This window comes from Haemorhous mexicanus, chromosome 6 (assembly GCF_027477595.1).
Source record: "Haemorhous mexicanus isolate bHaeMex1 chromosome 6, bHaeMex1.pri, whole genome shotgun sequence".
NCBI lineage: Eukaryota > Metazoa > Chordata > Aves > Passeriformes > Fringillidae > Haemorhous > Haemorhous mexicanus.
Genome location: NC_082346.1, coordinates 33,104,370 through 33,130,651, shown reverse-complemented (window position 1 = coordinate 33,130,651; position 26,282 = coordinate 33,104,370). Strand labels below are relative to the sequence as shown.

The 26,282-nt window shown below is 37.4% G+C and overlaps 2 protein-coding genes and 1 long non-coding RNA gene across 5 annotated transcripts in view; 1 reads left to right on the top strand and 2 right to left on the bottom strand.

Annotated features, from left to right (window-relative positions):
* FSIP1 (fibrous sheath interacting protein 1) overlaps positions 1-15,793 on the bottom strand; it is a 69,489-nt gene extending 53,696 nt beyond the window's left edge. For 2 of the 3 annotated variants that reach the window (XM_059849780.1, XM_059849778.1), the window contains exons 1-9: positions 14,699-15,793; positions 14,173-14,359; positions 13,197-13,346; positions 11,642-11,814; positions 10,681-10,765; positions 9,150-9,248; positions 6,184-6,275; positions 5,360-5,467; positions 1,841-2,005 (exon numbers count right to left, since the gene is read on the bottom strand). In XM_059849780.1, coding sequence (XP_059705763.1) covers positions 1,841-2,005; positions 5,360-5,467; positions 6,184-6,275; positions 9,150-9,248; positions 10,681-10,765; positions 11,642-11,814; positions 13,197-13,346; positions 14,173-14,359; positions 14,699-14,791 — 1,152 coding nt within the window. In that variant the 5' untranslated portion in view covers positions 14,792-15,793. The remainder of the gene's footprint in view (positions 1-1,840; positions 2,006-5,359; positions 5,468-6,183; positions 6,276-9,149; positions 9,249-10,680; positions 10,766-11,641; positions 11,815-13,196; positions 13,347-14,172; positions 14,360-14,698) is intronic. The other variant, XM_059849779.1, reaches the window with a different exon arrangement.
* Positions 15,794-15,886: 93 nt separating this feature from the next.
* On the top strand, positions 15,887-18,682 carry LOC132329088 (uncharacterized). Its single transcript, XR_009486957.1, has 2 exons — positions 15,887-16,155; positions 17,063-18,682. It is a non-coding gene; the product is annotated as an uncharacterized LOC132329088 (long non-coding RNA).
* Positions 18,683-19,644: 962 nt separating this feature from the next.
* The window catches only part of GPR176 (G protein-coupled receptor 176), a 32,269-nt gene continuing 25,631 nt past the window's right edge, over positions 19,645-26,282 (bottom strand). The window contains exons 2-3 of the mRNA XM_059849781.1: positions 23,543-23,795; positions 19,645-22,569 (exon numbers count right to left, since the gene is read on the bottom strand). Of these exons, the coding sequence (XP_059705764.1) occupies positions 21,462-22,569; positions 23,543-23,795 (1,361 nt within the window). The 3' untranslated portion in view covers positions 19,645-21,461. The remainder of the gene's footprint in view (positions 22,570-23,542; positions 23,796-26,282) is intronic.

The following is a 26,282-nucleotide window of genomic DNA, read 5'->3' as shown; positions in this document are numbered from 1 at the left end:
AGATTAAATTCAACTTAATTTATTCTTCCCCAAAAAATATTAAGTAAGACAGAAACATTTTTAAATATTTAGCTGATTTGGCACCAGAGCAAAGAAACATTTCTGAGAGAAATGCAGTTCTGATGAGAAACATTTCCATGTAAAAGGGAACATTAGTCATGGAAAAGCATTCTTAATCCTGCTGGACCTCTTGCACAAAAAGATGAACATGTCTGCTCCTCTGTTACAGCTCAGCTATGGTACTGCAGGATAATTGAAGCCCGTTATTAAAAGATTTCAGAGTGAGAGAATAGTTCCTGTATCCTGGCAAAGTATCCATCAGCGACAAAAAGGACATCTCCCACTGAGGCAACAGTGATTAAGTGTCTGCATTTTGGAAGCTACATCTAACACAATTCTTGGAAGAAAAGAATGTGCAGCTTCATCATATGCAACTCAAAGCTAATTCTAAACTAAAATCATAGACCTACAATGTCTGAAAGCTTTTTACATGCTGCAAAACAAAACTGAAGGGAATTGCTTTTCACTAATGAAAGGTAACAAGGAATTATCTACCTGGTTTTGGTTGTTAGGTTAATATTACTCAAAAAAGATAATACGTTACTTTTTAATTAGCATACACCTAAATGCAAGTTTCTATTCAAATTCTTCTGGGCTATTACCTGAAAGGAAGCAACAACAATAACTTGGACAAACATTTCCAAACAGAGCATTCATTATCACAGGCAAGTCACATTAACTTCAAGCTGATGTCTTGCAACACTGAACACAAGATCAGGCAATCACTGGGAAGCTCAGGGTAACAACTGCATTTGTTATGTGATTACCAACAAGAGCTCCCTCTTTTTCACACATTAGATTCCAGCTGGTAAATGATCAACATGAAAATGTGACTCTATGGAACTGAGCTACAGAAAATACTGCTAGAGGTAAAACAAAACTTCACGTTCAGAAAGAAGCCAATAAAAAATGACAATGAAGTGCCCTTACAAAAGGAGAAAAAAAATCAAACCCACAGCTATTTTAGCCCTTGAAAGAGATGTTTCCCATACCCTTGTAACTGAAAACAGTTTTGTGAATGAACATTTTTACAGATATTTTATGATACATCAGTTCTGGCCATAAAACAAACATATTACAGAAGAATATAAGCTTTATGCAAATAAATGAAAAATAAGAATTAGGGGTTTTTGGTTTAAACCTCATTATAGTAGAGGCAACAGTACCAGGGCATGGGATAAATTGGAGTCTGCTAAGTACAAAATTCAAACAATCATTTCTCAAGGCTGAGACCTTGATTCTTAATCTTCAAATCTCAATATTGCCGGCAAGGCAAAAAGACAAAGGCCATTAAAAACAAGGGACATACAATTTCAATCTATCTGCTACAGTCTTTAACATTTCTTATCAGTCATTGCCTTATCTTTCAGATCATAAGTGAACAGGCACTTTTGGTATCCTGAGATAAGAAGATTAATTCTAATTCCCAAAGATAAACCATAATGGATAATTTGTTACTATGCTGAAAAAACCACCCTCATGCAGATAAAAATGTATGAGTTACCAACTTCTGAATATGTATCTTGGAAGTGTGGAACCAACAACTCTTAAAAACAAGTCAGTTCTCAAATTACATATGACTCAAAATAGCAACAAATTGTTTTTCCATTGTTTTCTACAGCTAAAATTTCTCACTTCACTCCTTAACACATAGACTTTATGAATAAATAGATGTTCTTAAAGAAAAATTCAAAAGATACAAATCTAGCCATGTGCAGCATTGATCTCAACACACACTTCAAATAAAATATCTGCAGATGAGCTCTGATCTGTAACCTACCTGATATATCTGGCTTGGACTTTTTGAGCTAGAGCTGGAAAGTGCAGGAAACTCCCCATCAGAGAGTAGCAGTTGAAGCTTATTGTCTATCTCATTCAGCAGATGAAATTCCATCAGTTCAGGTGTGTACCCTTCTCCTGGTGCATGCCAGACAGAGACATTCTCCTGTTGGAAGTATAAAAAATACTTCAGCTTCATTTGCAAAAGAAACAGACTTTAAGGACAGTTGCATATGAAGTGTATTTATTTTTCAGATACACCATACATAATAGTAAAATGTACATTTTCATCCAGTAAAAAGCTTAAATCTCCCTAATATTCATGTCCCTAGCACACTAAAGAGCAGCTATGGACAGAACAAGTAGAGACATCCATACATTCATCACTTTTAAATATAACCAAGGAGCAACTTAAATGGACAACCACTTTCTACCTGATAAAGGAGTCAAAAAGTGAAAATGCTTAACCAAAACTTGGTTTGGAATGAAACTGCAGAGGTTGATACTTCAGCAGAAACCACCTGGAGCCAAATCTCAAACAGAGGGTAGGAAATGCAATGTGATGCTTGCAAGGTACCACCAAAGAAGAAAACAAGGCATTCATAGGAAATCAAAGGATCTGCTCTGAAGTCAGCAGCTGCCATCCTTCTAGAGCCCCTATGTGTTATCACAGAAACCCTGGGAGAGACACAAAGCAGAGAGTTCTTTTCCTGATCATGATTTACATTACTTTTCCCTCTTGATAGCAGCTAGCACCTGAATAACACATGAATATATACTCCTACTACATACAGTTGCATATTGTGTGTGAGCTAGGCCACTTAAGCCAAGCAAATGAGCTCATACCCACAGCAACTTGGCCCTCCCTGCCTCACACTCAGGGAAGCAAGTCTGCACAGCCCCCCTCCACCGAGTATCAGAGTAGCAGATTGCATCTCTGTCCTGGCCACAATGAAGCAGTAGATAGGACCTTAGAAGAGGAAGGATGTGTGGAAGGACATGAGTGTATGGCTGGTTTCCTTTTTTTCCTACCAGAACAGGAGCAGCAACTTGCCCTAAGACTCTAACATCTGCCTTGCAAGAAGTTCATGTCCACCATTTGTTTCCAGCTTCCAGATCAGTCCTCTGGCTATTCAAGCAGTTGCACCCATACAAGAGGAGGAAATATCAGCTTCCAATTACAATACCACTGCTATGAGGTCATTTGTGGTTCATCCCCATTACCCTAAAGCACGTCAGATGCAATAAGAAAAAAGAAGCATACCCCAAACACCTGTCATAAATTATCTTCAGAATAAATGGGAAAAAAAAAAGAGAAAGAAGAGTCATCCTTTTCGTGAAACAAAATCACTTCTAATGCTTTCTCATACAAGTATGATGAGACACAACTAATGAGCCTGACCAGATCTGAGCTGACTCCAAAACAGCCACTCACAAATGTCTCAGATACTGCCAGCTTTGTGGAGACATCTGTAAAGGTGAGACAGTGACCACAAAAACATAAGTATCCAGCATGGTACTACATTTGTGCCATGTTAACCACCTCCTAATCAGAGAATGAAAATCACAGAGCAAAAACACAGAAATGACTCTACAGGAGTCCGGTGAGATGTAACTGGGCTCGTTAGCTACAGCTCAGTGTCAGTATCCCATACTCCAAATATCCAAATTACCCCAGCAGTCATTTTACTCCAGGATGAAATGGACTCACACATTGTCTTTTGTATTTTCAGGATAGTTTTGTTTGGAAAATAAGCTTCTGTCCTGTCAATGTTTCCTGTGTGTTAACTCAGAACAATACTTTTATAACAGCACGGTCAGTGCTTTCTGTGGAACATCTGAAACAATTATAGCCCTGCAGCTTCAGCTTTGACAATTAAATTAGCATGAATATGTGTACTTCTAAAATATTTTTAACACTCATAAAACATTCTTTCAAGAAGTGAGAAATGCTGTTTGGATATTTGGCATATATAGTAGTACAAATCAACTGAGATTATCTAATCTACATTACACCATACAGAGGAATTCACAGAACATAACCAGATCTACCTTGATTGATAGACTCCAAAATATTACTCCAGCCAATGTGATTGCACCAGCTTTTTAGAAGTCAGAATAAAATAAGATGAAAGAGGTAATCAGCTGGATAGTTACCTGGGCCAGCTTGAAGTTGTCTAGATTATTCATTAGCTGATAATTTCCACATGATTTTTGTTATGAAGTAGCCACAGGATATGCCTCACCCATAAAAAACTTCAAATGTGGGAGAAGAAGAATCCATCACTAGACTAGACAGGTCTAAGTAACTATTATCCTTTCTTTCTTTCACGCTACTTTGATAGGGGAGTTAGGTGCTTTTTTCTCTAAAGAAATGATCTAGTACAGACTAGAGCAACCCACAAATTACCCTTCTTGTCCACAGTATCAAGGACATACAACAACACACGTGTCATGTAGGATCATCTACTTCATATATAATATTAACAATGAAATCTCTATAGATTAATGCCAACACAATAGTGACATATGCCAAATACAAAATATGGACAAATTTTACACTTGTCCATTGCCCTGATGCCTTGAGAATTGAAGCAAAAAAACCCAAACATACTGTTAGTTGGAATTTGCATTAGCTACTCTGCATAAATGCCTCTAAATTCTACAACAGACACTAGCTTAAAGAGAAAAGAAAACCTAGTAACTACGCATTTTGAGAGAATACTTTTGCAATCAGTAAAATAAATTAGTTTTAAAAGGCCACTAATCCCTAAGTCAGAAAGCTATGTTTACTAACAGAAGGTTGTTTAAAACATCTCCAGATCTTTAAAGGATGACATTTATCAAACTGAAGACCATCTCCTAGAAACAGTGATTGAAGGGACAGCCACTCTGTTACTCTCCATGAGGATAATTTTTACTCACTTCAGCTCCTGCTATCCACTGAAATGTGCAGACTGTGCATTAGTTAACAATATTATGTTAAGGCATAGATGTCTAATGCTTAAGCAGACTTTATGTACTTTTAAGACAGACTGAGTTGGAAGCCACAGAAAGATGTCACATTATCTTTCTAAATGGACACACGAGCTTCAAAAATGTATATTTCCCTAGTTACTGCATTTTTATCAGTTGTCAAAAAATTGTTGTTGGGAAGTTTTTGCAAGTAGTTGCTGGCCTTTCTTTCTGAGACTACAGCACTAACCACTGAGATTGATACTCCACAACTTTACATTTTATGGGGGAAAAAAAAAAAAAAGTTATTTTCTCCAAGTGTTGTTCTAAGGTTCCCTCCTCCCGTGCCTAACTTTTCTTTTAGGTTCTGATGTTAGTAAAATTAACAAAGAGAAGAAGAGAAGTAACAATGAGAATTCATTTTTGGAGACAAATTCAACAGTATCTATCCATATTTTCTGTCATATATCAGTAGGGTATTTCATGGTAGAACTAAGATCAAATTTAGATTTACTGTAAAAATAAGCCAAATACAACAGAACAGTACTGACTAAATTTGTCATACCTCAAGGTCTTGCAATTCAGTCCCATCTTCTGTATCATTCAATAGTTCAGTTAGCCTTTTCCTTTCTCCCTCAAGCATAACAAATTGGTTTCCTGAATCCCTTGCTAGCTGAAATATTTACAACAAGAAAAAATATCCATGCTTAAAAACTCCACTAACTCAAACACCTCCAAAACAAAGCTTTTAAACTCTATGAAATTAACAGCCAAATCTTATTTATTTCAATAATACAAATTAGCACTCTGACAGAAAAATATAGCAGCCTACATATAATAAACTTATAATCTTATCTTAGTCTTTGACATAGTGGGGAGGCAAATATTTTTCATTGGATGAAAAATCATGATACCTACGAAGACCTCACAGGAAAAAAAAAGCAGAAAATCAAGGGATGTATTTTCTGATACTCAGTCCCATCCAGGCTACACATGAACAACATGTATATCTATCCTTTATTTATGCATCAGGTTAACAGTAAATAATGTTAAGTTTATTTAACAGTAAAAACATTTTTTAAGTCTTAGGATATTGCCCTTAAAAAAACTTATGTCCAGGCACAAACACAACAATTCAGTTTCCAGTACTATTTATCAAATGCATAGAAGCAGTATTATCCTAACCAATATGAGCATCCAAGCTGAGAACTGCCTAATGCAGTACTCTGCCATAAACAGCAGTTTTAACAGAAAGGTAATTTCTTCATTTATGCTTAATTAGCTTCTAAAGTTCCTGATTTTAAGAGAAAACTGTTTCCAAAAGTACTTATTGACTAATTCCTAGCTAACATTTTAAAGACATTATTGGTTTTATGCTCCAATGCTTACCTCAATGTTCTTTTTAATGAAATGCAGGCTGGTTTTATTTTTGCTATGCGTTTTTTCTGGTGTTTTTTCTGTTTCTAATTCACTTGGATAATCTGATGTTTGAGGAAGAAAAGTTGTTACATTAAAATCATTACTATTTTGATTCTACAAGAACTGTTGTAACATCAGTCCCATTCAAATCTTTAGCAAATATATAGAGTCAATAGATAAACTTTTGTATTTTGTTTTCATTATTTGTGTAAATAGTATTATGTATTATTGTATTTAAAACATACTATTACCAAAATCTAATTTCGTTTTCAACTTTTTATTGTATGAAATCACTCAATGTTACAAAGGCTAAAATACTTTTGGATTTCTGACCTCAAAAATGTTAAACATGGTGGCCTTAAAAGCCACAGCATTCCTTTAAACCCTATCATCACTGCAGTTTTCTCATCATTACAAAACCAGACAATAATTTTTTTGAAAACCACAGAACTATCTGGAGACATATCAAGTACATTTTTCTAAATAAAACAGCTGAAAAACAGATGATATGGTTGATATTATTATAACACAGCTTATAAAACAAATATTGTTAAAAAATAAAACTCATCATAGAGCCGTAAATTTATTAAACACACACATGATTTTCTAATAACAATAGATTTCTATCCATGACCAAAAAACAGCCATGATTCTGTTTTTCAGAGACTTTTACCATACTCAAAATAACAATTCCTTATAAACAGCAAATATTTGTCACATTAAATAACAAGTCTAAGCAAATATAATCAACTTCTAAATTTCAAAAACTACTTTAAAAGCAGGCATGGAACTTTTCACTTTTCTGGAAAGCAGAAAGTTGAAAAATGAGTAGGTTATTTCCCTACAAAAAATTAACTTGACATGTTAGATAACAGAAGACAGGCTATATGGAAATAACTCTTTTTCAGAGTGAAGAGAGAATGAAAGCAAACTCCCAAAGATATGAAATAAATTCCATGCATCCTTTACACACAAACTTTAAAGGACTGAGGTGTTGCATCTGACCAAGAAACCCCCTCACAGTTCAAATGCACAACTGTTTTCTGAAAGCATCCTAAGCTTTCTTTACCATTACCAGGCAACATCATGTGTCAAGGAAATGGACCATATAGGAAGGTAAGCATCAATATAAAGATGACAAATTGCATCCTGAAATGAGCAGAACACACCAAACACCAACATAACATGCAAGCTTTACTTTATTTTAAGCTATATCTTTCACTTGACTGTAGAATAGCATTTTTGAGAGGGAGTTATCATACAGAACATCTCAGAACATTGAATAAAGAAGGGACAGATATGGATCACTGAGACAAAGAATACTCTGAAGACTGCCAAGTGTAATTAAAAGAGATTGCAGCTAAACAAATTTCCCATATGCATTTTGGTAGACTTGGCACATATTTCAAAGATTTGGTATAAATCTTGATGAGACTGATGAAGTAACAGCATAAAACTAGTGCATACATTCTTCTTCCCAAGCCCCTCTTGTTCTTGGTCTGCCTTTATGACAGCTGTGACATAGAAATCCAAAAGCAACCAAAACAGTAATTCTTAGCTATTCAGACACCACATGAAAAGCCTCCAGCAGAAATAGTAAAAGTCATTTAAAGCAATATATATTGCTCACAAGCTGTAAGTGATCTCTGCTTCATGCATTCCCAAAGTAGGAATGTGCAGAACATCTCAAAATAGTGCAAGTGATAGCAACTCCCAACCATTCCTGTACTGGGAGCTCCAGAAGTCAGTGCTGTATTGAATACTGGTAATGAAACCTGCCATTGTTATTTAAGGGCACTCCAGCACAACTCAAAGTTTGGAGAAAGAAGCTGAGGCCAAGCTTTATTTTAAGGGAGGAATGAAAATACATGGTAGAAAGACAGACAAATTAAAAGCTTCAGCCCACAAAGATAAGGTCACATACTGGGGAACTAAGACAAGTGCTAAAATGATAAAGGAGCTGAGTTCCATGTTAAAAAATTAAAACATGCAGTCACATTCTACAAACTGCAGAGATATTGCTGCCATCAATGCTTCAGCCTTAAGGAATGCACTTATATTATATCTTTGTCATCTTAGCCAGTCACCAGGAAGATAGATTCCTTCTGTTTACATAGAATGGTAGTTGACAAAGAAATAAACAATTGCAGCTGATAGCAATGGCAGCTGAAGCTATTATTCTTATATCACAACACATGTGAAAAGTTACTAACCACACAAATTTGAATTTCAAATAGGAAAAGAATAGAGGCATACAAGCACAATTCCATTTATTTGACATACACCGCTAACAGCATTTGAAATGTTTGTACAACGCATGATAACACATGGTCCCTAAAAGAATCAGCAGGTGGTTGAGTTTTGCCAGAAAGTACTTATTTCATAAAAGCAATGCAGACTTTACAATAATCAGGATAGCAAAACATAAAATAAGTTGTCTGAAGATTTATGTTTGACACAAGTCCATACAATTTCTGCTGAAAACCAAAAAAAATACAGAACAGTTGAAGTCAGATTCAGCCCCACTTGTCATTTCCAGATAGTTTTTTGAATATAAGCCTATTAATAAAAGCTTAGATACCTTAGAGTACCAGCAAAGATAAGTTTTCAAAGAACTGCCATGAAGAAACAATGATACATTTTACAATATATCAGTTACACACCTCTTACTTTTGAAATTAAAGAAAAATGGCTTAATAAACTCAAAAGTAAAAAATTTTCTTAGCATGTTGAGTAAAATGTCTTAGATAAGTCACATAGCTGTTCTCTTCTTTCACTTGTAAAAAAGGTTAAGAACTGTCACTCTTCCAGTAAGTAACCTTGCTTTTTCCCATTTCACTGGCCTTGCCAAAAAGGCTGAGTCTTCATTACCCACCCATTGCACATGTCGTTTTGCCATTTCTAAAAATACAAACTCTACCATTAATAAAGCTTACCCTGGTTTTCTTGGGCTTTATGGCAATTATAATCTTCAGGATTTGCATGTATGTGAAATACTGAAGTGCATATTTCATCTTCCTTAGCATGGGAGAGATCTGTAAGGAATTTTTTCCAGTAAAATTTAATTGAAATGTATTTAAAGAAGATCTAGCGTCATGTGTATCAAACACTTGGAAAGTAAAGAAATTCACTTGGATAAATGACATAAGCACTGTATTTCTCAAGAAATAAAGAAGGGGGAAAGTGCAAAGTGTGAGTCATATTTATGCAGTTTCTTATGGCTGTGTTCATGTTTTTAACAACTACTGCCCATGGAAGACAATTCATCACATTCTCCAAGACATAGCCCAAGGCCCTGAAGTTCAAATGCCTCTGCAGACGCCATGTGGCAAGTCATCTAAAACTTTGAATGAGAGTAAGGCATCCAGGTTTTCACAGCTGGTGTCTGCCTGTGCATGAATTATTAGACTTCCAAGAAGCTTAGGTCAAGGCCACAGTCTAGAAAAATAGTGTTCAAGCATCCTAGTTGTTTCAGTTACTCAAAGGGAAAAATAAATCAATTGAAGTATTCATATGTGCCAACTGGAAATACCAGTTAGAGCAGTAACAGTCTACACACTTAGCACTTAGAGAAAAGGACTCCTATTGCAAAGAACCAAACTAATTAAATGTGATTTTCACAATGAAAAAAACATACAAAAACCAGTAATAATGAAGTGTAATGGACTCCACTGAACAAATGATTTTGTTAAACAGAGCACGGGTAAGGAATTTAGGGCTGCTTAATTAACCCCTGGTTTACATTTCTGCTGTGAGTGTGTCACGAGGTTTTGCTGTGCCTGAAAGGCTTGGAACACTTAAGTTATTAATGACTTTGTAACCAAACTTGTGCTTGATTTCATAGCTATATTAGAAACTATGACAGCTCTCATATATAATTTACTTAATAAAGCTCTATCAAATTCAAGTTCTGAAAAGCAAAATATTTTAAATCAGGGCAGCCATCAAGACATTCATTTAATTAAATAAATAGCAAAATAAAAAAGAGGTGAAAAGTAAGGCACTAGAAAATCTCACAGAAAATCTCAAGATCAAGCTGGAGGAAAGCTATAAATCTAAACTATGTGTTTTTTTCAGTGCAGTACACCAGAAACCACATGATGCACATGGTCTCTACAGGAGATACTTTTGAGATAAAGGAGTTAGCAGTTATACAGTCTTGTTTGTCTACTGCTATTTTAATACATCCTGACATCTACTGGAGGCTGTCTAAATATCACTGGTATCAAATTGTTTCCCTCCCTTAGTAACACAAACTTTAGCATAGAAATAAAAGCAGATTACATTGTAAATAGTAACTTTTGTTTAAATATTTTAACTACACACTGCTACCATTCTTATGCATGTACTTCCAACATTCAAGCTGAGATTTTTGCTCAGCAATAACCATTCAGATCTCAAATCCTTATTCTCTCCCCAAAAAGAAAAAAGATAGGATGTATCACAATTCTGTTTTTCTTTACTTACCAGCTGTATTATGCCACGGTGAGAACACAGCTAAAAACCGGTTTGTGTTTTCCACCTCCTCATTGCTTCCTGTGGTTCTGATACACTATTCAAAAGAAATAAACTGTGTATGCAGAGATACATGCATGCATTTAAAGTACATTCTTTAAAGGAAAATACACTGTCTGCTTATCAGATCTAATGAACTTCAGACCCTATTAAAAATTACTCCTCTCAATTTATTCAGATGACCTCAAGAAGAAAATATCTCCAGAAGTTATGACAAAAGTATGGTGAAACATTAAATAAAGCCTCTGTTACACATTGCCTTTTATGTGGAGGCCCACTTCACCAGACAAAGAAGCTCTGTAACCTCTGTGCGGCTCCAAATGCAAATCCAATGAAATTATGAAATGCAGTCAAACCAATCATGTTTTTTAGCAACTCACATTTCTATTCATGTAAAACAGAGGAAATACTAACTTGTTTCAAGGCATTTAAGGGCTAGAGGCCAGGACATGGAGAGGGAAAAGGAATTTGTGTTGTAGCATTCTTATGACTTCTTCAAGCAGCATCTTTAATTTCTTCAACAAAAGACATTACTGAAACAGCTGGGCCTAAGAAGGATCCCACTTGAGCAGAATAAATGCTTTTCAGCCAGGGTTCACTGATGTTACCTCCTGACACACCTTACTCTCCCTGCAAGCAGAGAACTCAAGCTAATTCTGTGCTAATAAACCACACCCAGACAGCTGTGTATTTGGCAATTTGTCTTACCAATTTTTAAGGACCATCTCCTTCTTTCAAAGCCTGCTTAGCCAATATGTATTAAAACTATCCAATCTTACTTTTTAAGATCCATTCCTTCATTTTAGTTAGCCAACTATGAGTTACTTAATAATAAAGCTCTCTGAAATATGATAATTTCAAAAGACAGTACTCTAAGATATATCAGTCACAAAATAAGCAGAACACTTCTAACCTGAAGTTCTTCCCAGAGCATTGCCCTCATTTCTCTGCCTTGCTTTTTAACTGCTTTTTCCTTAAAACACCGTTTTTCAAGTATTGTGTCAAGTTTATTCATTTTCCTTATAGCTGCTTGAATCTGAGCATTTATGTCCATGTCTTCAGAACATTCCAAGTCAGACGAGTCTGCTGGAGAATATATTTAAAATTAATGTTGGCTTAAAGCATGTCAAAAAAACAAACACTAAAAAGCAGTTGAAGTAATTTGGCAACAACCATAGACAAGAGTTCAGCATTCTCAAACACATGTTAATTTCTAAACCTGTTTGTAGCAGGGAAAAATATAGAAGTCTTTGCAACAGAGTGATGAATCAAACTCTGAGCTGTATCAGCTGGATATGGAGCTGTGGGAGAAGAAAAGTCACCTATTTTGGGCAAGTGATTTGATTCAAATTTATAATAGCAGAGTGACAAGATCTCCATGGTATCTGCAAAAAATCACTGACTTTAAAAATATAAAATAATTTTTTCAGCCTGACTTGTAGAATACATTTTAAAATTAATAATTCAAAAGAGACATTTTTGAGGGGGGGTTAAGAGAGACCCTGTAATATCTCTGCCTTTAAATATTAGAGAAGTTTCAGTCTTATGTCTTAGCAAAACCAGATTCCGATACTGGTTCTAGAAAAATATTGCTATAAAAAATGAAAAACTCTGAAACATGATGGAAACTACCATTACTTAATTAAAGTACATTTCTACACTGTCTCCTTTTTTTTCCTAAATATGCAGATTTTAATTAAACTTTTACCTTTTCCCCTTCCTATAGCATCCTCATGCTCTGTCCTCTTTTATGGCTTCCACATTAAGAGTAGAAGAAACACTTGTAGCACTGTCCCTAATCCCACAGATTTACAAATTTTGGAACCCTGCAACACTCTATTTCATTTTCTAATCTTTTGAGGTCAAATGCTTTACACAGCCATTGATTCAACCATTTACTGTGATGCATTGGTCTACTTAATGCCATAAAAAGATCAGGGATACAACAAGGGGAGAGCTATAAAAATCTAAGTGAGCTACAGAGGACAGGTGGACCAAAGGACAAATGGTAAAAAAAAGAGCACATATTTCAACTGGCCTGAACTCAGCAGATTGATATAAACCTTAAACTACTGAGTGAAGCTTTAGGTTGAGTTCTATTGAATTTCTGTTCTGTAGATATTAATATCACATTTGGTGACTAATATTGCTGCACTGGATATGATAACCACTGAATTCTGCCTTATTAGACTGATTGAATCTATGGAAAACTCAAATTCTATTATAGCATTAAAGAAAATTAATATCCATTAATAAAGCAATCTCTAAATAAAGAATTCATCCAATACCTCTTGAAAAGCACAATTCATACACACATTCAGTGTGCAGTATCCTTTTATAACTGTAGAATATACACATAAATACATGACCATTACAAACTCAGAAGCATTAATAAGAAAAGGAAAAGTACTACTACTTTGCACTACTCATTTTATACACTTGAAAAGTACTATCTGACTTTGCCTTACCTGGTTTTCCTGGGGAAGGCTCACAAGATTTCAACGTTTGTGAAGTTGTATCTGACTTTGCATTACTTGGTTGTCCTGGGGAAGGTTCACAGAATTTCAACATTTCTGTTTCAGTGCTTTCATCTCGAGAATCTGAAGCAGAGGTACATCCTGAAAAACACAGGGAAAAGTCTTTCACAATAAACCAGGTACATTTTTGTCAATTGGGGATCACCACAGAGTCCTTGCAATGAATTAATTTTTAAAATAGCATATAATAGTACACCAGAACTCATGTTAAAAGCAGGAGCAGGAATCAAGGGATTTCTTTTGACCCAAATTCTGTCATGAAATCTTAACTAAATTTCAAGACTGTATCCAAATATCTGCTTCAGCCATTGGCCTTTGCGTCTCTATTTGTAAACAGATGGACACCCCAAAACATTAATCCATTACCATTTACAGAACGACAGAAGAATGCCATGAAACACTTCTGCAAGTGTTTCAATTAAAATTATACACTGCATACTTACATTCAAAGTACTTTATAAGTATTAACGTTGTTCATTTGTTAAATACTATAATTTCTAACCATAAATTCCAGGTTTTAGGACAGGTGGACCATTATTAGGATACAATGTGTCAAACAAATGATCATGATTACTCTGAAAAGTTTGATAAAAACATCTTAACAAAAACACCTTCTAACATGATTCCATAGAACACACACACACGGGTTTTAATTATCTTTTAAGCCAGATCACAGTTCATGATGCCACAAGACATGTACTGTACTGTACTGACAGTACTAACACATGTCTTTCAAGGGTAGATTTCAAATAGTGAAGAGAAATGAAGGTATGGATTTTGACATCTTCTTTTCCAGAAATTTGCCTATTTGCAACCTCTATTCCTTCCATCAGCAGAATTTTACCTGAACTCTAAAAACTTGATATTTGGTCTAGACACAATACAAGAAAGTTTTAGTAATTCCCACCTGACAACTCATCGGGTTTCCATAGACACTTGTGAAGAGAGATGGTCACGCTCTCCACTGTTTGCTGATCAGTTCTTACTTCCTGGGCATCAGATTTATCTCTGTCATCACCTTTGTGTTCTGCTGGACAGCCATCTTCTAGACCGCCTGTCTGATAACCATCAGCCAAACTGACGGGTGAATCAACCTGTGAAATGCAAATTATTGCCACCATGAAAACAGGGATGTTTTGGGTGAAGACGATAACCACAATACTCACATGCTATCACAAAGAACAACAATGATTCTGTACAACACTGCAGAGTACTCTTTAAGTAACAGAACCATTTTCAGGTCTGATACTGATGCTAGGAAAGAGATCTTTTACTTAGATTTCACATTGATTCTCCAGCTCATCATCCCCCAGACTGTCAGATTTGGTGTTGTCAGGTTAGGGTACTAAAAAAGAAGAATACTACTTCTTTAACATTCTACTATGAAGAATTAGCCATGGAGGTTTTAACCTGCTGAAGGAGAGAAAAATTACCTCTTGCAAACATGGTTCTGGTGTTGTTAACTCCATACATGTATTTAAAGATCTACAAATAGGTTGAGCTAGATGCAGGCCTTGAAATTTCATCCAAGTTCCTACTTGTATTATCCACTGTTACCTAAAATTGGGGAAAAATTCAGCAAAAACAACCTTTCAAATGAATAGTTCTATAATAAAGCACTACAACCCCTGCAATATTTCAGAAATACATGTAAGTTTCAAATGCTTTCTAGCAACTCCATGTTGCAAGGTTTTTCCAATTCAGACTGGCTTGCCACTCAAGTATGTGCTTTTCTTTTTAATATACATACAAATATATATTTATATCAAGCCAATCAAAGTACTCAAACGTGCTTATTATCAAAGACACTTTGAATAGCATACATCTTACAAATAATCTCACAACAAGAGGAATTATCATGGCTGTAGTATAAACCACAGACACGCGTGTCTCTCTGAAAAAGGAAACAACAAAACTGTGTGAATTCACAGGAATTCGACATCTCAACACATCATGACACGTGCTGGAAATTCTCAGAAGGCTCAAATGAATGCAAGTCTTTATTTCAATGTAAGGGAGGCAGGGAGGAAAGCAGGCAGGGAGGGAAGAAAACGGGAGGGCAAGCAGAAAGAGAGGGAGGAAAGCCAGCAGGGAGGGGGGAAAGAAAGCAAGCAAGCAGAGAGGAAGGCAGGGAAGAAGGCAGGGAGAAAGGGAGGCAGGAAGCCCTAGCCCCTGGCCTAGTGCTGCCTCCGAGGAAAAAGCCGTGGAGGCAGGCATGTTGGGAAAGTTTTGCGCTCCCCTTGGGCTGCCTTCCGTGGCTGCAGTGTGCCTGGAGCTGTGGGCTTTGTGGTTTCTGAGACGCCATCCCTAGGCGTAACCCTAACCCTGAGGGAGCGAAGGAGGCAAGAAAGCAGAGAGAAAGGCAGGGAGGCAGGCACGGAGCAAAGGAGGCAGGAAAGCAGAGAGGAAGGCAGGGAGGTAGGCAAGGAGCGAAGGAGGCAGGAAAGCAGAGAGGAAGGCGGGGAGGCAGGCAGGGAGAGAGGGAGGCAGGAAAGCAGCGATGCAGGAGCCCCGTCCTTACCGCGGGATGGCAGCAGCGCGGGCGCCGGCGCCGTTGCCGTGACGACCAGGCCGGCGAAGTCTCGCGATAGCTGCAGGTGTCGCGGTGCGGGCCCGGTCCCGCTCCGTGCGCGGGCCGAGCTCTGCCCTCCCCGTCCCGGTAGAGCGCGGCGCTGCCTGCCCGGCGCCTCGTCCTCCGAGCCGGCCGTGCCGCAGCCGTGTGAGCACAGGAGCTCTGCCGAGCCTTCGGAGCAGTACCTGTGCTGTGCATTATTGGTGTTCTCTGCCCAGGCTTGGCTCCTGCACTCTTTGTGTCATGCTCGCACTCAAGGATAGCTGAATCGCTTTTCAATAAACCCGTTAAAGTTGTTACGGTCGTCACTGTTTTTAGGTGAGCACTCGCTGTTAATAAGGAATTCGTTATTAATAAGGGGAGCGCCATTGCCTTCCTAATCCCATCCGTTTTTATCTCTCCTGCATTTAAACAAAACGTGAGGATTAATTCCCATGGTCCGATTATCTTAAAAAACCCGGCAGAGACAATTCCGGGCTCCTACTGCTTCCTTTGATACCCATGTGTGTTAAAGGCAGGTTTTCATTGGCAGTAAAAATTCACAAGAAATAGTTTCCTCTGAAGAAAGAAAGTGCATCTCTCTCATATTAAGGATTTGATTGACAAATGTTTGTGCCAAAATAAATCTTACTTAGCTAGTGGTGTTTTGTATTGAGGTCTGCTGTAGAGCTTTTGTTGATGCTTACAGTATATTGCATTTTACTGTCACATGTGCCACTAAGAGAACCATTTTTCCTGGTATTTAGTGTAGTCACCATGCAGTGTGGTTCCCAGTTAAGAACTGAAGACAAACAGAAAATGCAGTAGGGAACCCTATGTGGTTTTGCCTCCTCCCTAAGCAAGCTGAGCTCTGATATGTTAAAACTTTAATGTCTTCTGATTGCTAAAGCAACACCATAGTGGTGTTTGGAACCTGTGGTGCTTTCCAGATGGTGCAGATGATGATCTGAAGAAAAAAAAAAATTTAAAAAAAAAAAAAAAAAAAGAAGAGTGCATATTTACATGTGCAAGTTTGCATGGGCCAGTAATGACAATGAGAAAACAGTAGAATGGACAGTATCCTTCCAAACTGTCTAAATTAAAATATGGGGGTATTAGGAATTACATTACCTATGCATAATGAGGTATGGCAACAGCTAGGTGCAACTGCCCAATATCTATTTTTTTTCTACTGTACAATGCATATGCTGAACAGCTGACAGAGTTTGTCTTGTTCGTATTACAGACTGCCTACAACCTCACAAGAGCCTTTGAAAGGAGACCTGGAAAGCAGATCTGGCTCTGGATCTGTTTACAAATGGACATAAAACTCTTTTGAAATTGGTGCAGGAATAGGCTTCTTGCTGCTGTTTGTCCATGTAGAACCAGTGAAGGTTTCCAGTGAGGCTGTCACACCTGAGATGGACAAATAATGGCTGAGCAGGGATATGTCAAGCCACAGTTGATCTTATCATCTGCCCTGTGTCCTGAAGACCCAGAGATGAAGAGGTTCATAGAGCTCATCTCAAATCCTGTAAATCAGGTCATAAGAGTCTTCCTCTCCAAGAAGGACTGAATTTTATTAATAACATTAAATATTACATAATCTCAAATATTGTTATAGGTGACAGGTGTACTTAAGCTTGAACTAGAGCTTGTACTGAAGCTTGAACTAGAAAAGCAGAATCAAGGATGAGCTTTTTTTTGCCTTTCCAGGAACAGGTCAATTTTGTTCCAAGATAAAATACATAGTTCTTTGAAGTATAACAATTTTTTTCTTAAAAATAAAAAAAGGTTGGAATGGAAAAAACTCTGTCTAGAAAGTGGACAGGAAGAAAAACACTCCAAGATGTGCTTTTCATCCTAAAAAATAGGTTATAACATGATGAAATCATGTTTAGACAAGCTGTCTTGATACTCAGAACACAGTTGTCATAGTAACAATTTATTTATCCTTTTCTTCCTGATCCAATCAAAAAGAGATACAAACAACAGGGGACATACAGGGAACTTGTTCCCAATTACTATTGCTTACCTTCACACTCCTTTTCTGAAAAGCCTTTTAATACACAAAAGGTAGCCAAAACACTTTAATTTCATTGTCTCATCGATGTTGGAGGAAAAAAAACCAAGATTTTTTAATAGTCATTTGTTATTTACCTTTGATTTTTTTTTTTTTAGTATCTCTGTACTCACCTGAAGTACCTTTTATTTACCATAGGCAATATTTCTAAGGCAGACTGTAACAGTTCCAGTACTCAGGTTAGGACAAGCACAGCTAATATTCACGACATTAATTCCTCTAACGCTTAGGGCAATAAACAGACTCCTATCTTGCAAAGGAAAAAGTGATTATGTAAAAAAGACCAAAAAAAAAAAAAAACCCCGTAACTCACTTCTGTGTAATTTTAATGTGATGTTATAACAAGATTTGATTTTTTTTTCAAGTTGGACACTGGAAAACATTTTGCCCAGAGGAATAATTTGAACAACAATCCAAGCAACAGCAGTAATGACTCAAAGCTACTACTGTCTTAAAAGGAGTTAAAAATGAAACAAGTCAAATATTCCATCTTGCATAGAGAACTTCCTGAATAATTGTTTTCTGATGGCAGTTCTAGCATAGAGGCTGGTTTGTGAATTTTACACAGATTAAACAGGTTGTTTTTACACAGATTGGTTTTTACACACTATAAAAAGATGTGCTTTTGTGAATATTTTCCACATGGATTAATTGCTAAAATATGAACTAAAAACATTCTCAAGTAATTCTTGATGTATGAAAAACCACTGTACATAATTTCTTGGTGAAGGATTTCAGTGTCTTTGGATACAATCTGCTAAATAAAGTACAATCAAGTGTTCACGTGTGTTCTTTTTGAAAGGAAGAAATATTTTTGTCTCAACAGTAAAAACCCATCACAAACCCTTTCCTTTCCAGATATAACATGAAATTATATACAGTTTAACTCTTTAAGTTTATCATTGGTGTTTCATTCAACATGAGAGTTGAAAAGGACAAAAACAAGTTTGCTTTCTTCAAAGGAGTTCAGATGTGAGTAAACATTTATCCACATTCAGAAATCACAGAGATTTTGAGCAGTACCTATACGTAAGCAAGACACGAATGTTAAACTTAGCCAAAATTCGTAAGGAAACTACAACTCCTGTTGTCATCATATTGCAAAGCTCCCGTAACTTCTTGGTGATTTCTCAAGGGCAGCTCCTCACAGCACTGACTCCTTCTTCTTCACAGCTGCCAACTCTCTTCACAGCACAACCAACAAAACCCAACTCGCTAATCCACTCTTTTGCAGCACTCATCTTCTTATTGGACACAACTGGGGTCTGTTAGGGGCAGGCCTGTTCCTAATCTTTGGTGATTAGTGCAGCCGCAACTCCTCAGGTGTGAGACTACCTTCTGCACTATCTTTATTTTCTTACATTCTATCCCTCCACAAACTCCTACTTTGATTTTTAGGTTTTCAAGATTTTCTCAATGGCATCTATTCTTTCACTAATTTAGAAAAAACAAACACTCCATTAAATTGCTTTTTATTGGTGCTTTTAAAAAATGCATGCTGTAGTACTTCTCCACCTCTGCCACAAAAGGACCAATTTTTTCTGGAATCTTTCTTCTGTCTGATTTCAGGCAAGCTATGTCTGTCTTTTCATCTCTGTATCTAAGAAGGGCAGCTCGGGCTCCCACCACCCATCTGGACCCCTTGAAGACTGTTCCTCACTCCCAAACTGATAAGCTCTTGAACTAGCACTGAAATGCACTGAAACCAAAGAGGAAATGGAGAAAAAACATATTTTACACAGTAATTTATACACTTTAAATACATTTTTATTAAAACATTTGCTTTTAATGACTTGTAGAAATCCACAACCTTGGAGCCATCAGAAGCTGGTGACTTCCTTCAATCATGTTGAAGGAAGAAAAGGTACATTCTGCTTTAGCAGAATTTCTTCTTACTTTTATGATTAACTGGTTGGATTTAGTAAGTTTCTTTGAACTTGTCAAAATTCTTCACCTCGTCCCTTTTAAAGTATGCTTTAAAGAAAACTACTTTCACAAACAGACAGTAAACACAGATAAAGGTTCAGCATGCAGCAAAGGGCTGAAGTACAGGAAAACCACAAGGAGCAAGCAGGTGTTACAAGATTGTGCTTTTAAGAAACTACCCACAGAGACAACAGTGAGTGCAGATGAAAGACTGTTTGAACAAGAACTAAAATGTCAGGGTTGCAGTAGTATTAGGTCACCTAACAGACAGATAGAGTTTAAAGTTCACATTCAGTATAAATGAGACAATATGCCTGTGATTGCGCAGAGAGGCAAGCTGCAGCACAATGCCTGAACTCTCACAGAAAGGCTGCCAAGCTGATACCAGGGTTGGCATGACTGACTCACTCAGGAATTAGGCACCAGATTTGAAAGTCTTGTGTTCATACACTGGATGATCTGCTCTGCAAGATGAGTGGAGCAGGAGGGTTGGTATCTGTATCTGTGAAGATAGAAGGAAAACTTCTCTACCTCTGGCAACATTGAGCAACAGCACTAACAAACCTTTGCCTTTTTAGGTCTGTTGCCAGCTTCTTCACCCAACAGTTCTGCTGTCACTGAAACACTTAGAATCCCTCTCTGTGAGTCTCTCTCTCTGTATGAGAGCGAGACAGACTCAGAAACTGATGTCACACTCAGAGAAAGGCCACTAGCATTTCACACCCATTTCTTTCATTTGCTTGCCTTCCCATAAGAAAACAGCAGAGTGCACCATCAGCTAAGTTTATTTCAAGGCTTACCCCTTACTTACTAAATACATACATTACACTTTAAGGACATTTGTATATGGCCTTTATCACAGGATTCTTAGCACATACATATTTGTTTATTGGAATCAGATTTGTCCTGCATGGTCTCCAATCCAGTTTTTACTTATACCCACAAGAATATATGTGGGATCTTTATAAAAAGAGGTCTTTCTCAGGTTTAACACGCATGATGATTTGGGTATTCTTGGGGATGTTTTAAGCCAAAAACCGGTGTTCAAGGTTTTAAAATATTTTAGATGCTTGGTAATTAATTTGTGCAAAAAATCCCCGCAAGTTTTAACACTGATCAAATAAATGTGCATAACAGAACACAAATGCACTTGATAGTCTATCCTACTTCATTAATGAAATGTAAAGAATCTTGCTGTGTCTATTTGTGGGAGAGCAGGACTTACCATGCTGCATATCTTCTGCTCTCTACAGCCTTTCCTGTTAAGTTACTTTGATGCCCAGTCCATTTTAATACAACATAACATTTCCCAGAAAACCAACTGCTGTATTCCCATAATTTAGCCATTAAAATAGTTCCCAAATTCATATGTACTTTTGAAAGTTAATAACAAGGTATCATTGTAGGGATTTCAGAGCTCAAACTACAAATTTCCATATATATTTTATATATTATTTTCATTAAGTATTTCATATTAATAAGGAACACTTGTATATATGTTTTTCTTTTGTTTGTTCGTTAACTTATATTTGGCAAAAAATTCAGGCTGTTACAAATTTCATCGTAATAAAGATCCATGGGATCAAAAATGTAATAGAAAGTGACCTTCCTCAGTCACTTAAATCTCCTGTTCTTACTAAGAATCCACCTTGGGAAAGATACTGATTTTATTGTTTCTGCTGACTTTTCTTTCTGCTTTACACTTTGGCTGTTTTGTCTGGATTAGCTCTTCAGGGGTATTCCCCAAAGGAGGCAGGAGTCGCTTCTTATTGTTCCGGTTTTCTGAGAGCCACTGTGGAGGCAGCTCAAAGGGTCCAAAACCAAACTGCATGGAATACTTGTCATTTACTGCATCAGCTTCTGTGGGCACAGCTGGGGCCACCTGAGCTGCAGAGTCTGCAATCGTCTGTGGTATAAACCTGTGAACCGAAGTCTGTCCGAGCTCCAAACTGCTGCTAGGAATTTCTTTCTGGTGAAAGTCACCAGAGCCAATGGATTTGGTCTCATTCTCCTCATCTTCCATCGGCTTAAAGATTTGTTGTTGCCCAATATGGAACATTTCCAGAAGCTGGCTTCCTGAATGGACACTGGGCTCCAGATTATCATCTGCAATACCACCCGAGCTGACAATGTTTCTCCTGCTGAACCTTCGGTGCAGCTGCAGTACTGTCCCCACTAAGCACTTCCGTACAGATTTGTTAACAGTTAAAAATAACAAAGGGTTGGCCAGCAAAGAGACCTTGGGCAACCAAATAGCAGTGAGGAGCAAGAAGACTGAAATATCTGAAATATTCAGTATGGTGCGGTAAATCACCAGAGTCACGTAGGGGACACTGCAGAAGATAAATATCATAACCATAGAAAGCAGCATGATGTGGAGCTCAGCTTCTCGCTGGGAGGCATATGGGATAGAAACTGTATTCTGAGGGGTCCTTAATGCAGCTATGATGACTTTTTTCTTCTGGCTGGCACTCAGTGCTCTGCGAATAAGAATCATAAAGAGAAATACCACGGCCACCGGTACAATCACAGTGGTGATATTATAGATGATGACATATATCAGGTGACCAAGGGAGTAACTCCAAGATTCAGAGCAAGTGGACATGGCATAAATATCAGACACATTGGTAACAGCAAATACTGGAATGCTGGCAACTATTGCATGGGCCCAGATATAGATAACCAGGTCTCGGGATTTTGCATCAGATATTTTTCTTTCCAGAGGATATAAAACAGAGTAGTATCTGTCAAAAAAAAAAAAAAATTATTTTCTTGGCCATACTGCTTATCAGAAACCTCTCAGCCACCTGAGCATAACAGTCCAAATTCCTAACTGGGTTGCCAACTGACTACCTGTTTATGAAAGGGAAAATAAAGTAAATAAATAAATAAATAAATAAATAAATAAATTAAACACCCACCCAAAAAAAAAACTCAAAAGGTCTGCCTTTGAAGGTCTATCTGTAGAAAATATCTGACTGTTTAAATGTCAAGATCACATTTTTGGTGGTGGAAATTTCTTTCCATACATCACTTTGGCTGATGCATACGAATATTATTTTGAAGATTTCACCATTAACTCCCTTGTAAACTAGACAGTACATTGCACACACTCAAAATTTCAAAAGACATTATGGAGGCATGTGTCACATTCAAAGGCCAGACTCATAGTTTTAGAAGTTGCTTTATAACAGATTTTTTTCTGGATATTTGGAAAAAGCTGTTGGTCACAAATTACATGTTATTACATTATATGTAATAACATGTAATTTGTGTACATGTTATTAAATTACATGCAATTACATTACATCTAATGGAAGTACAATGATGTTTTGCTTTGCACAAGCTGTGGTTGGCAAGCCCTGAGCAAAAGCATTGCTGAATACTGAATATTCTGTGTGCATTTAAAAAAATAAAGTGCTTCTCTAACATGCACTTCAAATTTCAGAGACTGATTGATTGATTGTTTGCTTACTACTGGAGTACTGCTGTGGACTTTTAAGGTCAAAGAGTTTTCATGGCAGACCTAACTTTTCACACTTATCAATATAAGAGTAGGAGTTTGTGCTTTTTGTGAGGCAGATCACAAGTTTTCAACTGATATGCTGTTGTGGTTGCAACATTGGTGTGCATTACAGATAGTGATACCACATTTACCAAGACAAGGGGAGAAAGAAGAAAGAAAAATCCAGGATCATGGCAAATTTTCCCCATTACCTGTCAAGAGCAATGGCTGGGAAACTAAGGATGGTCACTGAGCAGAAGACTTTGTGCAGAAACTTGGCAATTCTGCAGAAGAGCATCGTATAGATCCACCAGCAGCAGTGTGGGCTGGCACTAAGAGCAATGTCAAAAGGCACACAGACTAGGCTGGCACAGATCCCCGAGCAGGCCAAATTCTTAATGAACCGGTTTGTTACCGATTTGAGTAGCGATGTTCTGCAAGTTGACCACAGCACCATGATGTTACCTGTGAGTAGAGACAGGAAGCATAAAAAAAGGAAAACAGACAAACAAACAACTAACCCAATGCCCCTATAACAATGATCTTAACAGATTTGAATGTTCCCTAGTACTGCAAATGAAAATAATTGTTTGGAGTTTGCCAGGTATCACTGATTTGGATCATGATGCTGCTCAAATTAGGAAGTCTGTAAGGGCTAGTGCCTTTATGAATCAGAAGGCTGAAAACATATTTACCCCAGCTATCCCCTCGCAGCTTTTGGTAATGAATGGATTAGGGGATTTCAAAGGCAAATGCCTAATTAAAGACAGATACAATTAAAATATAAATATAAGTATGTAGTTTTAATCTGTTTGTAAGTGGATTACAGCAGCTTGCTTTTCTTTTCATTGACCACTTCAATGGCATGGACAGGCCTGTGTAAAGCAACATCCAGAAGAAATATACCTTCCCCCCCCTCCCCCAAGACATTCTCTATGTACATAATAACAAAACAAATGGGACAAGCAGAACAGAAAAAAAAGACTTGCAGCACGTAACTTCACAGAAGTACACACAGAATGCAACCTGCTGATTCAGATATTCAAGCTCTACACATTTGTTTCAAATAGGGTAGGTGGATAGCAGTGAAGCAGACATTCAATAAAAAAACCCCAGGATTATCTATGACAGTATTTTCCCCTTATCATTGCATTCCATCCAAATCTCAGTAAGAAATATCATATGATAGACACAAGTTCTCCACAAATTTCCCTATGATTCTATCTTACACAGCAACAGTGCAAGAGTAAATTAAGTGATCTGTTCTTACAGCATGGGCCCCTTCTAATGCATATCAAGACACCGTAAGAAGCATTTTCTCTCTCCTTTAAAAGTCTGTCTTTAGAAAGATCACAGAATCATAGAATAGTTTGGGTTGGAAGGGACCTGAAAGATAATCTCATTCCAACCCCCCTGCCAAGGGCAGGGACAACTTCCACGAGACCAGGTTTCTCAAAGTCCTATTTAACCTGGCCTTGAACACATCCAGGGAAAGGGCATCCACAATGTCTGTGGGCAACCTGTTCCAGTGCCTCACCACCCTCACAGTAAAAAATGTCTTGCTAATATCTAATCTAAACCTGCCCTCTTTCAGCTTAAAGCCATTTCCCCATGTCCTATCACTACATGCCTTTGTAAAAAATCCCTTTCCAGCCTGCTCTCTTGTAGCTCCCTTGAAGTATGGGAAGGCTGCAATGAGGTCTCCCTGCTGCCTTTTCTTCTCCAGGCTTAACAGCCCAACTACTTTAGCCTGTCTAGATCAAGTGCTTCAGCCCTCTGATCTATGGAGGCAAAGTTCTCTGCTAGCACAGCTGAGTGGGGCACACTCATGTAACATCATGTAACAACATCACGTAACCTGCTCCCAGCTTTCCAGCCCTGACTTCACAGACATTCTTTTTCTCCTTTATTTTATTTTTCCCAAAGCTGCACTGTGCAGTACCACTAGATCAGCTGAAGCATAGCTAGCAGCATACAAACACTGCTCGACAAGACAACTCCATTTATTTTCTGCAGCTGGACAGTGTTCAAAGTAGAGTTTAGCTTCCCACCTCCAAGCAAAGTTAAACTGTTCTTACTGCAGTAAGAACAGCCACATTGTGGATACTCTATATTGTTGACACTTACCAGAAGTTCTTTTGAGTTGAAGTGTAATTGTTTTATGTGGCAGATTTGTTAGCATTTTTGTAGGTTACCTACAAATAGACATAATGAGAGAAAACAGCATCTTAAGCTGCTGATTGAGATATGAAAAAGCAGCTGCAGTCCCCCAAAACTTCTCTCTGTTGACTTTATCATTCTTTGCCTTGATTTCTCCTCCAATCAAAAAAAAAAACCCAAGCTTTTATGTGCCAAGTAGAGTATTCCAATGGCTGTCCATGTCAAATACCAGCAAGACCATACTCCTGTTCACATGGCCAATGTGTATACCAAATGGCAAGTACCAAGAACTAGCAAAAAATCTACTTCTGCTTCTTGATAAAACAGCACTGTTTCGACGGAGGCATGCAAAATTAACTTTAAAATCTACCTCACACACCTCCTATTTCAGTCTGGAGTACCTGAATGTCATTTGGGATTCAATTTTCTATATATTGTGTCATGTGTCTTAATGCAAATCCCTTTTGATACTGACAAAATATTGAGTTACACCTCTAATATCTAATGTATTTTGAAGAAAGGAATCATCACCTGGTTTTGGCAGGTGCTTTGGGCTCGACAATGTATTCCTCAGGCAGTATTCAATTAGTTGTGTTTAAAGCTTTCTGAGTTGCTAGGAGATACTCAGTCAATCAAACCACTTGCTTTCAAAAATATCTCCAACTCTCCAGCTATTAGAAAGTACTTCTAACAGTAATAATATATTTTTACGATGCCCTGGAGAGGGGAGAAAACAGGCTTTTTTTGTGTGTTTTTGTTTGTTTGTTAAAAATGAATTTAGATCTTTCATCT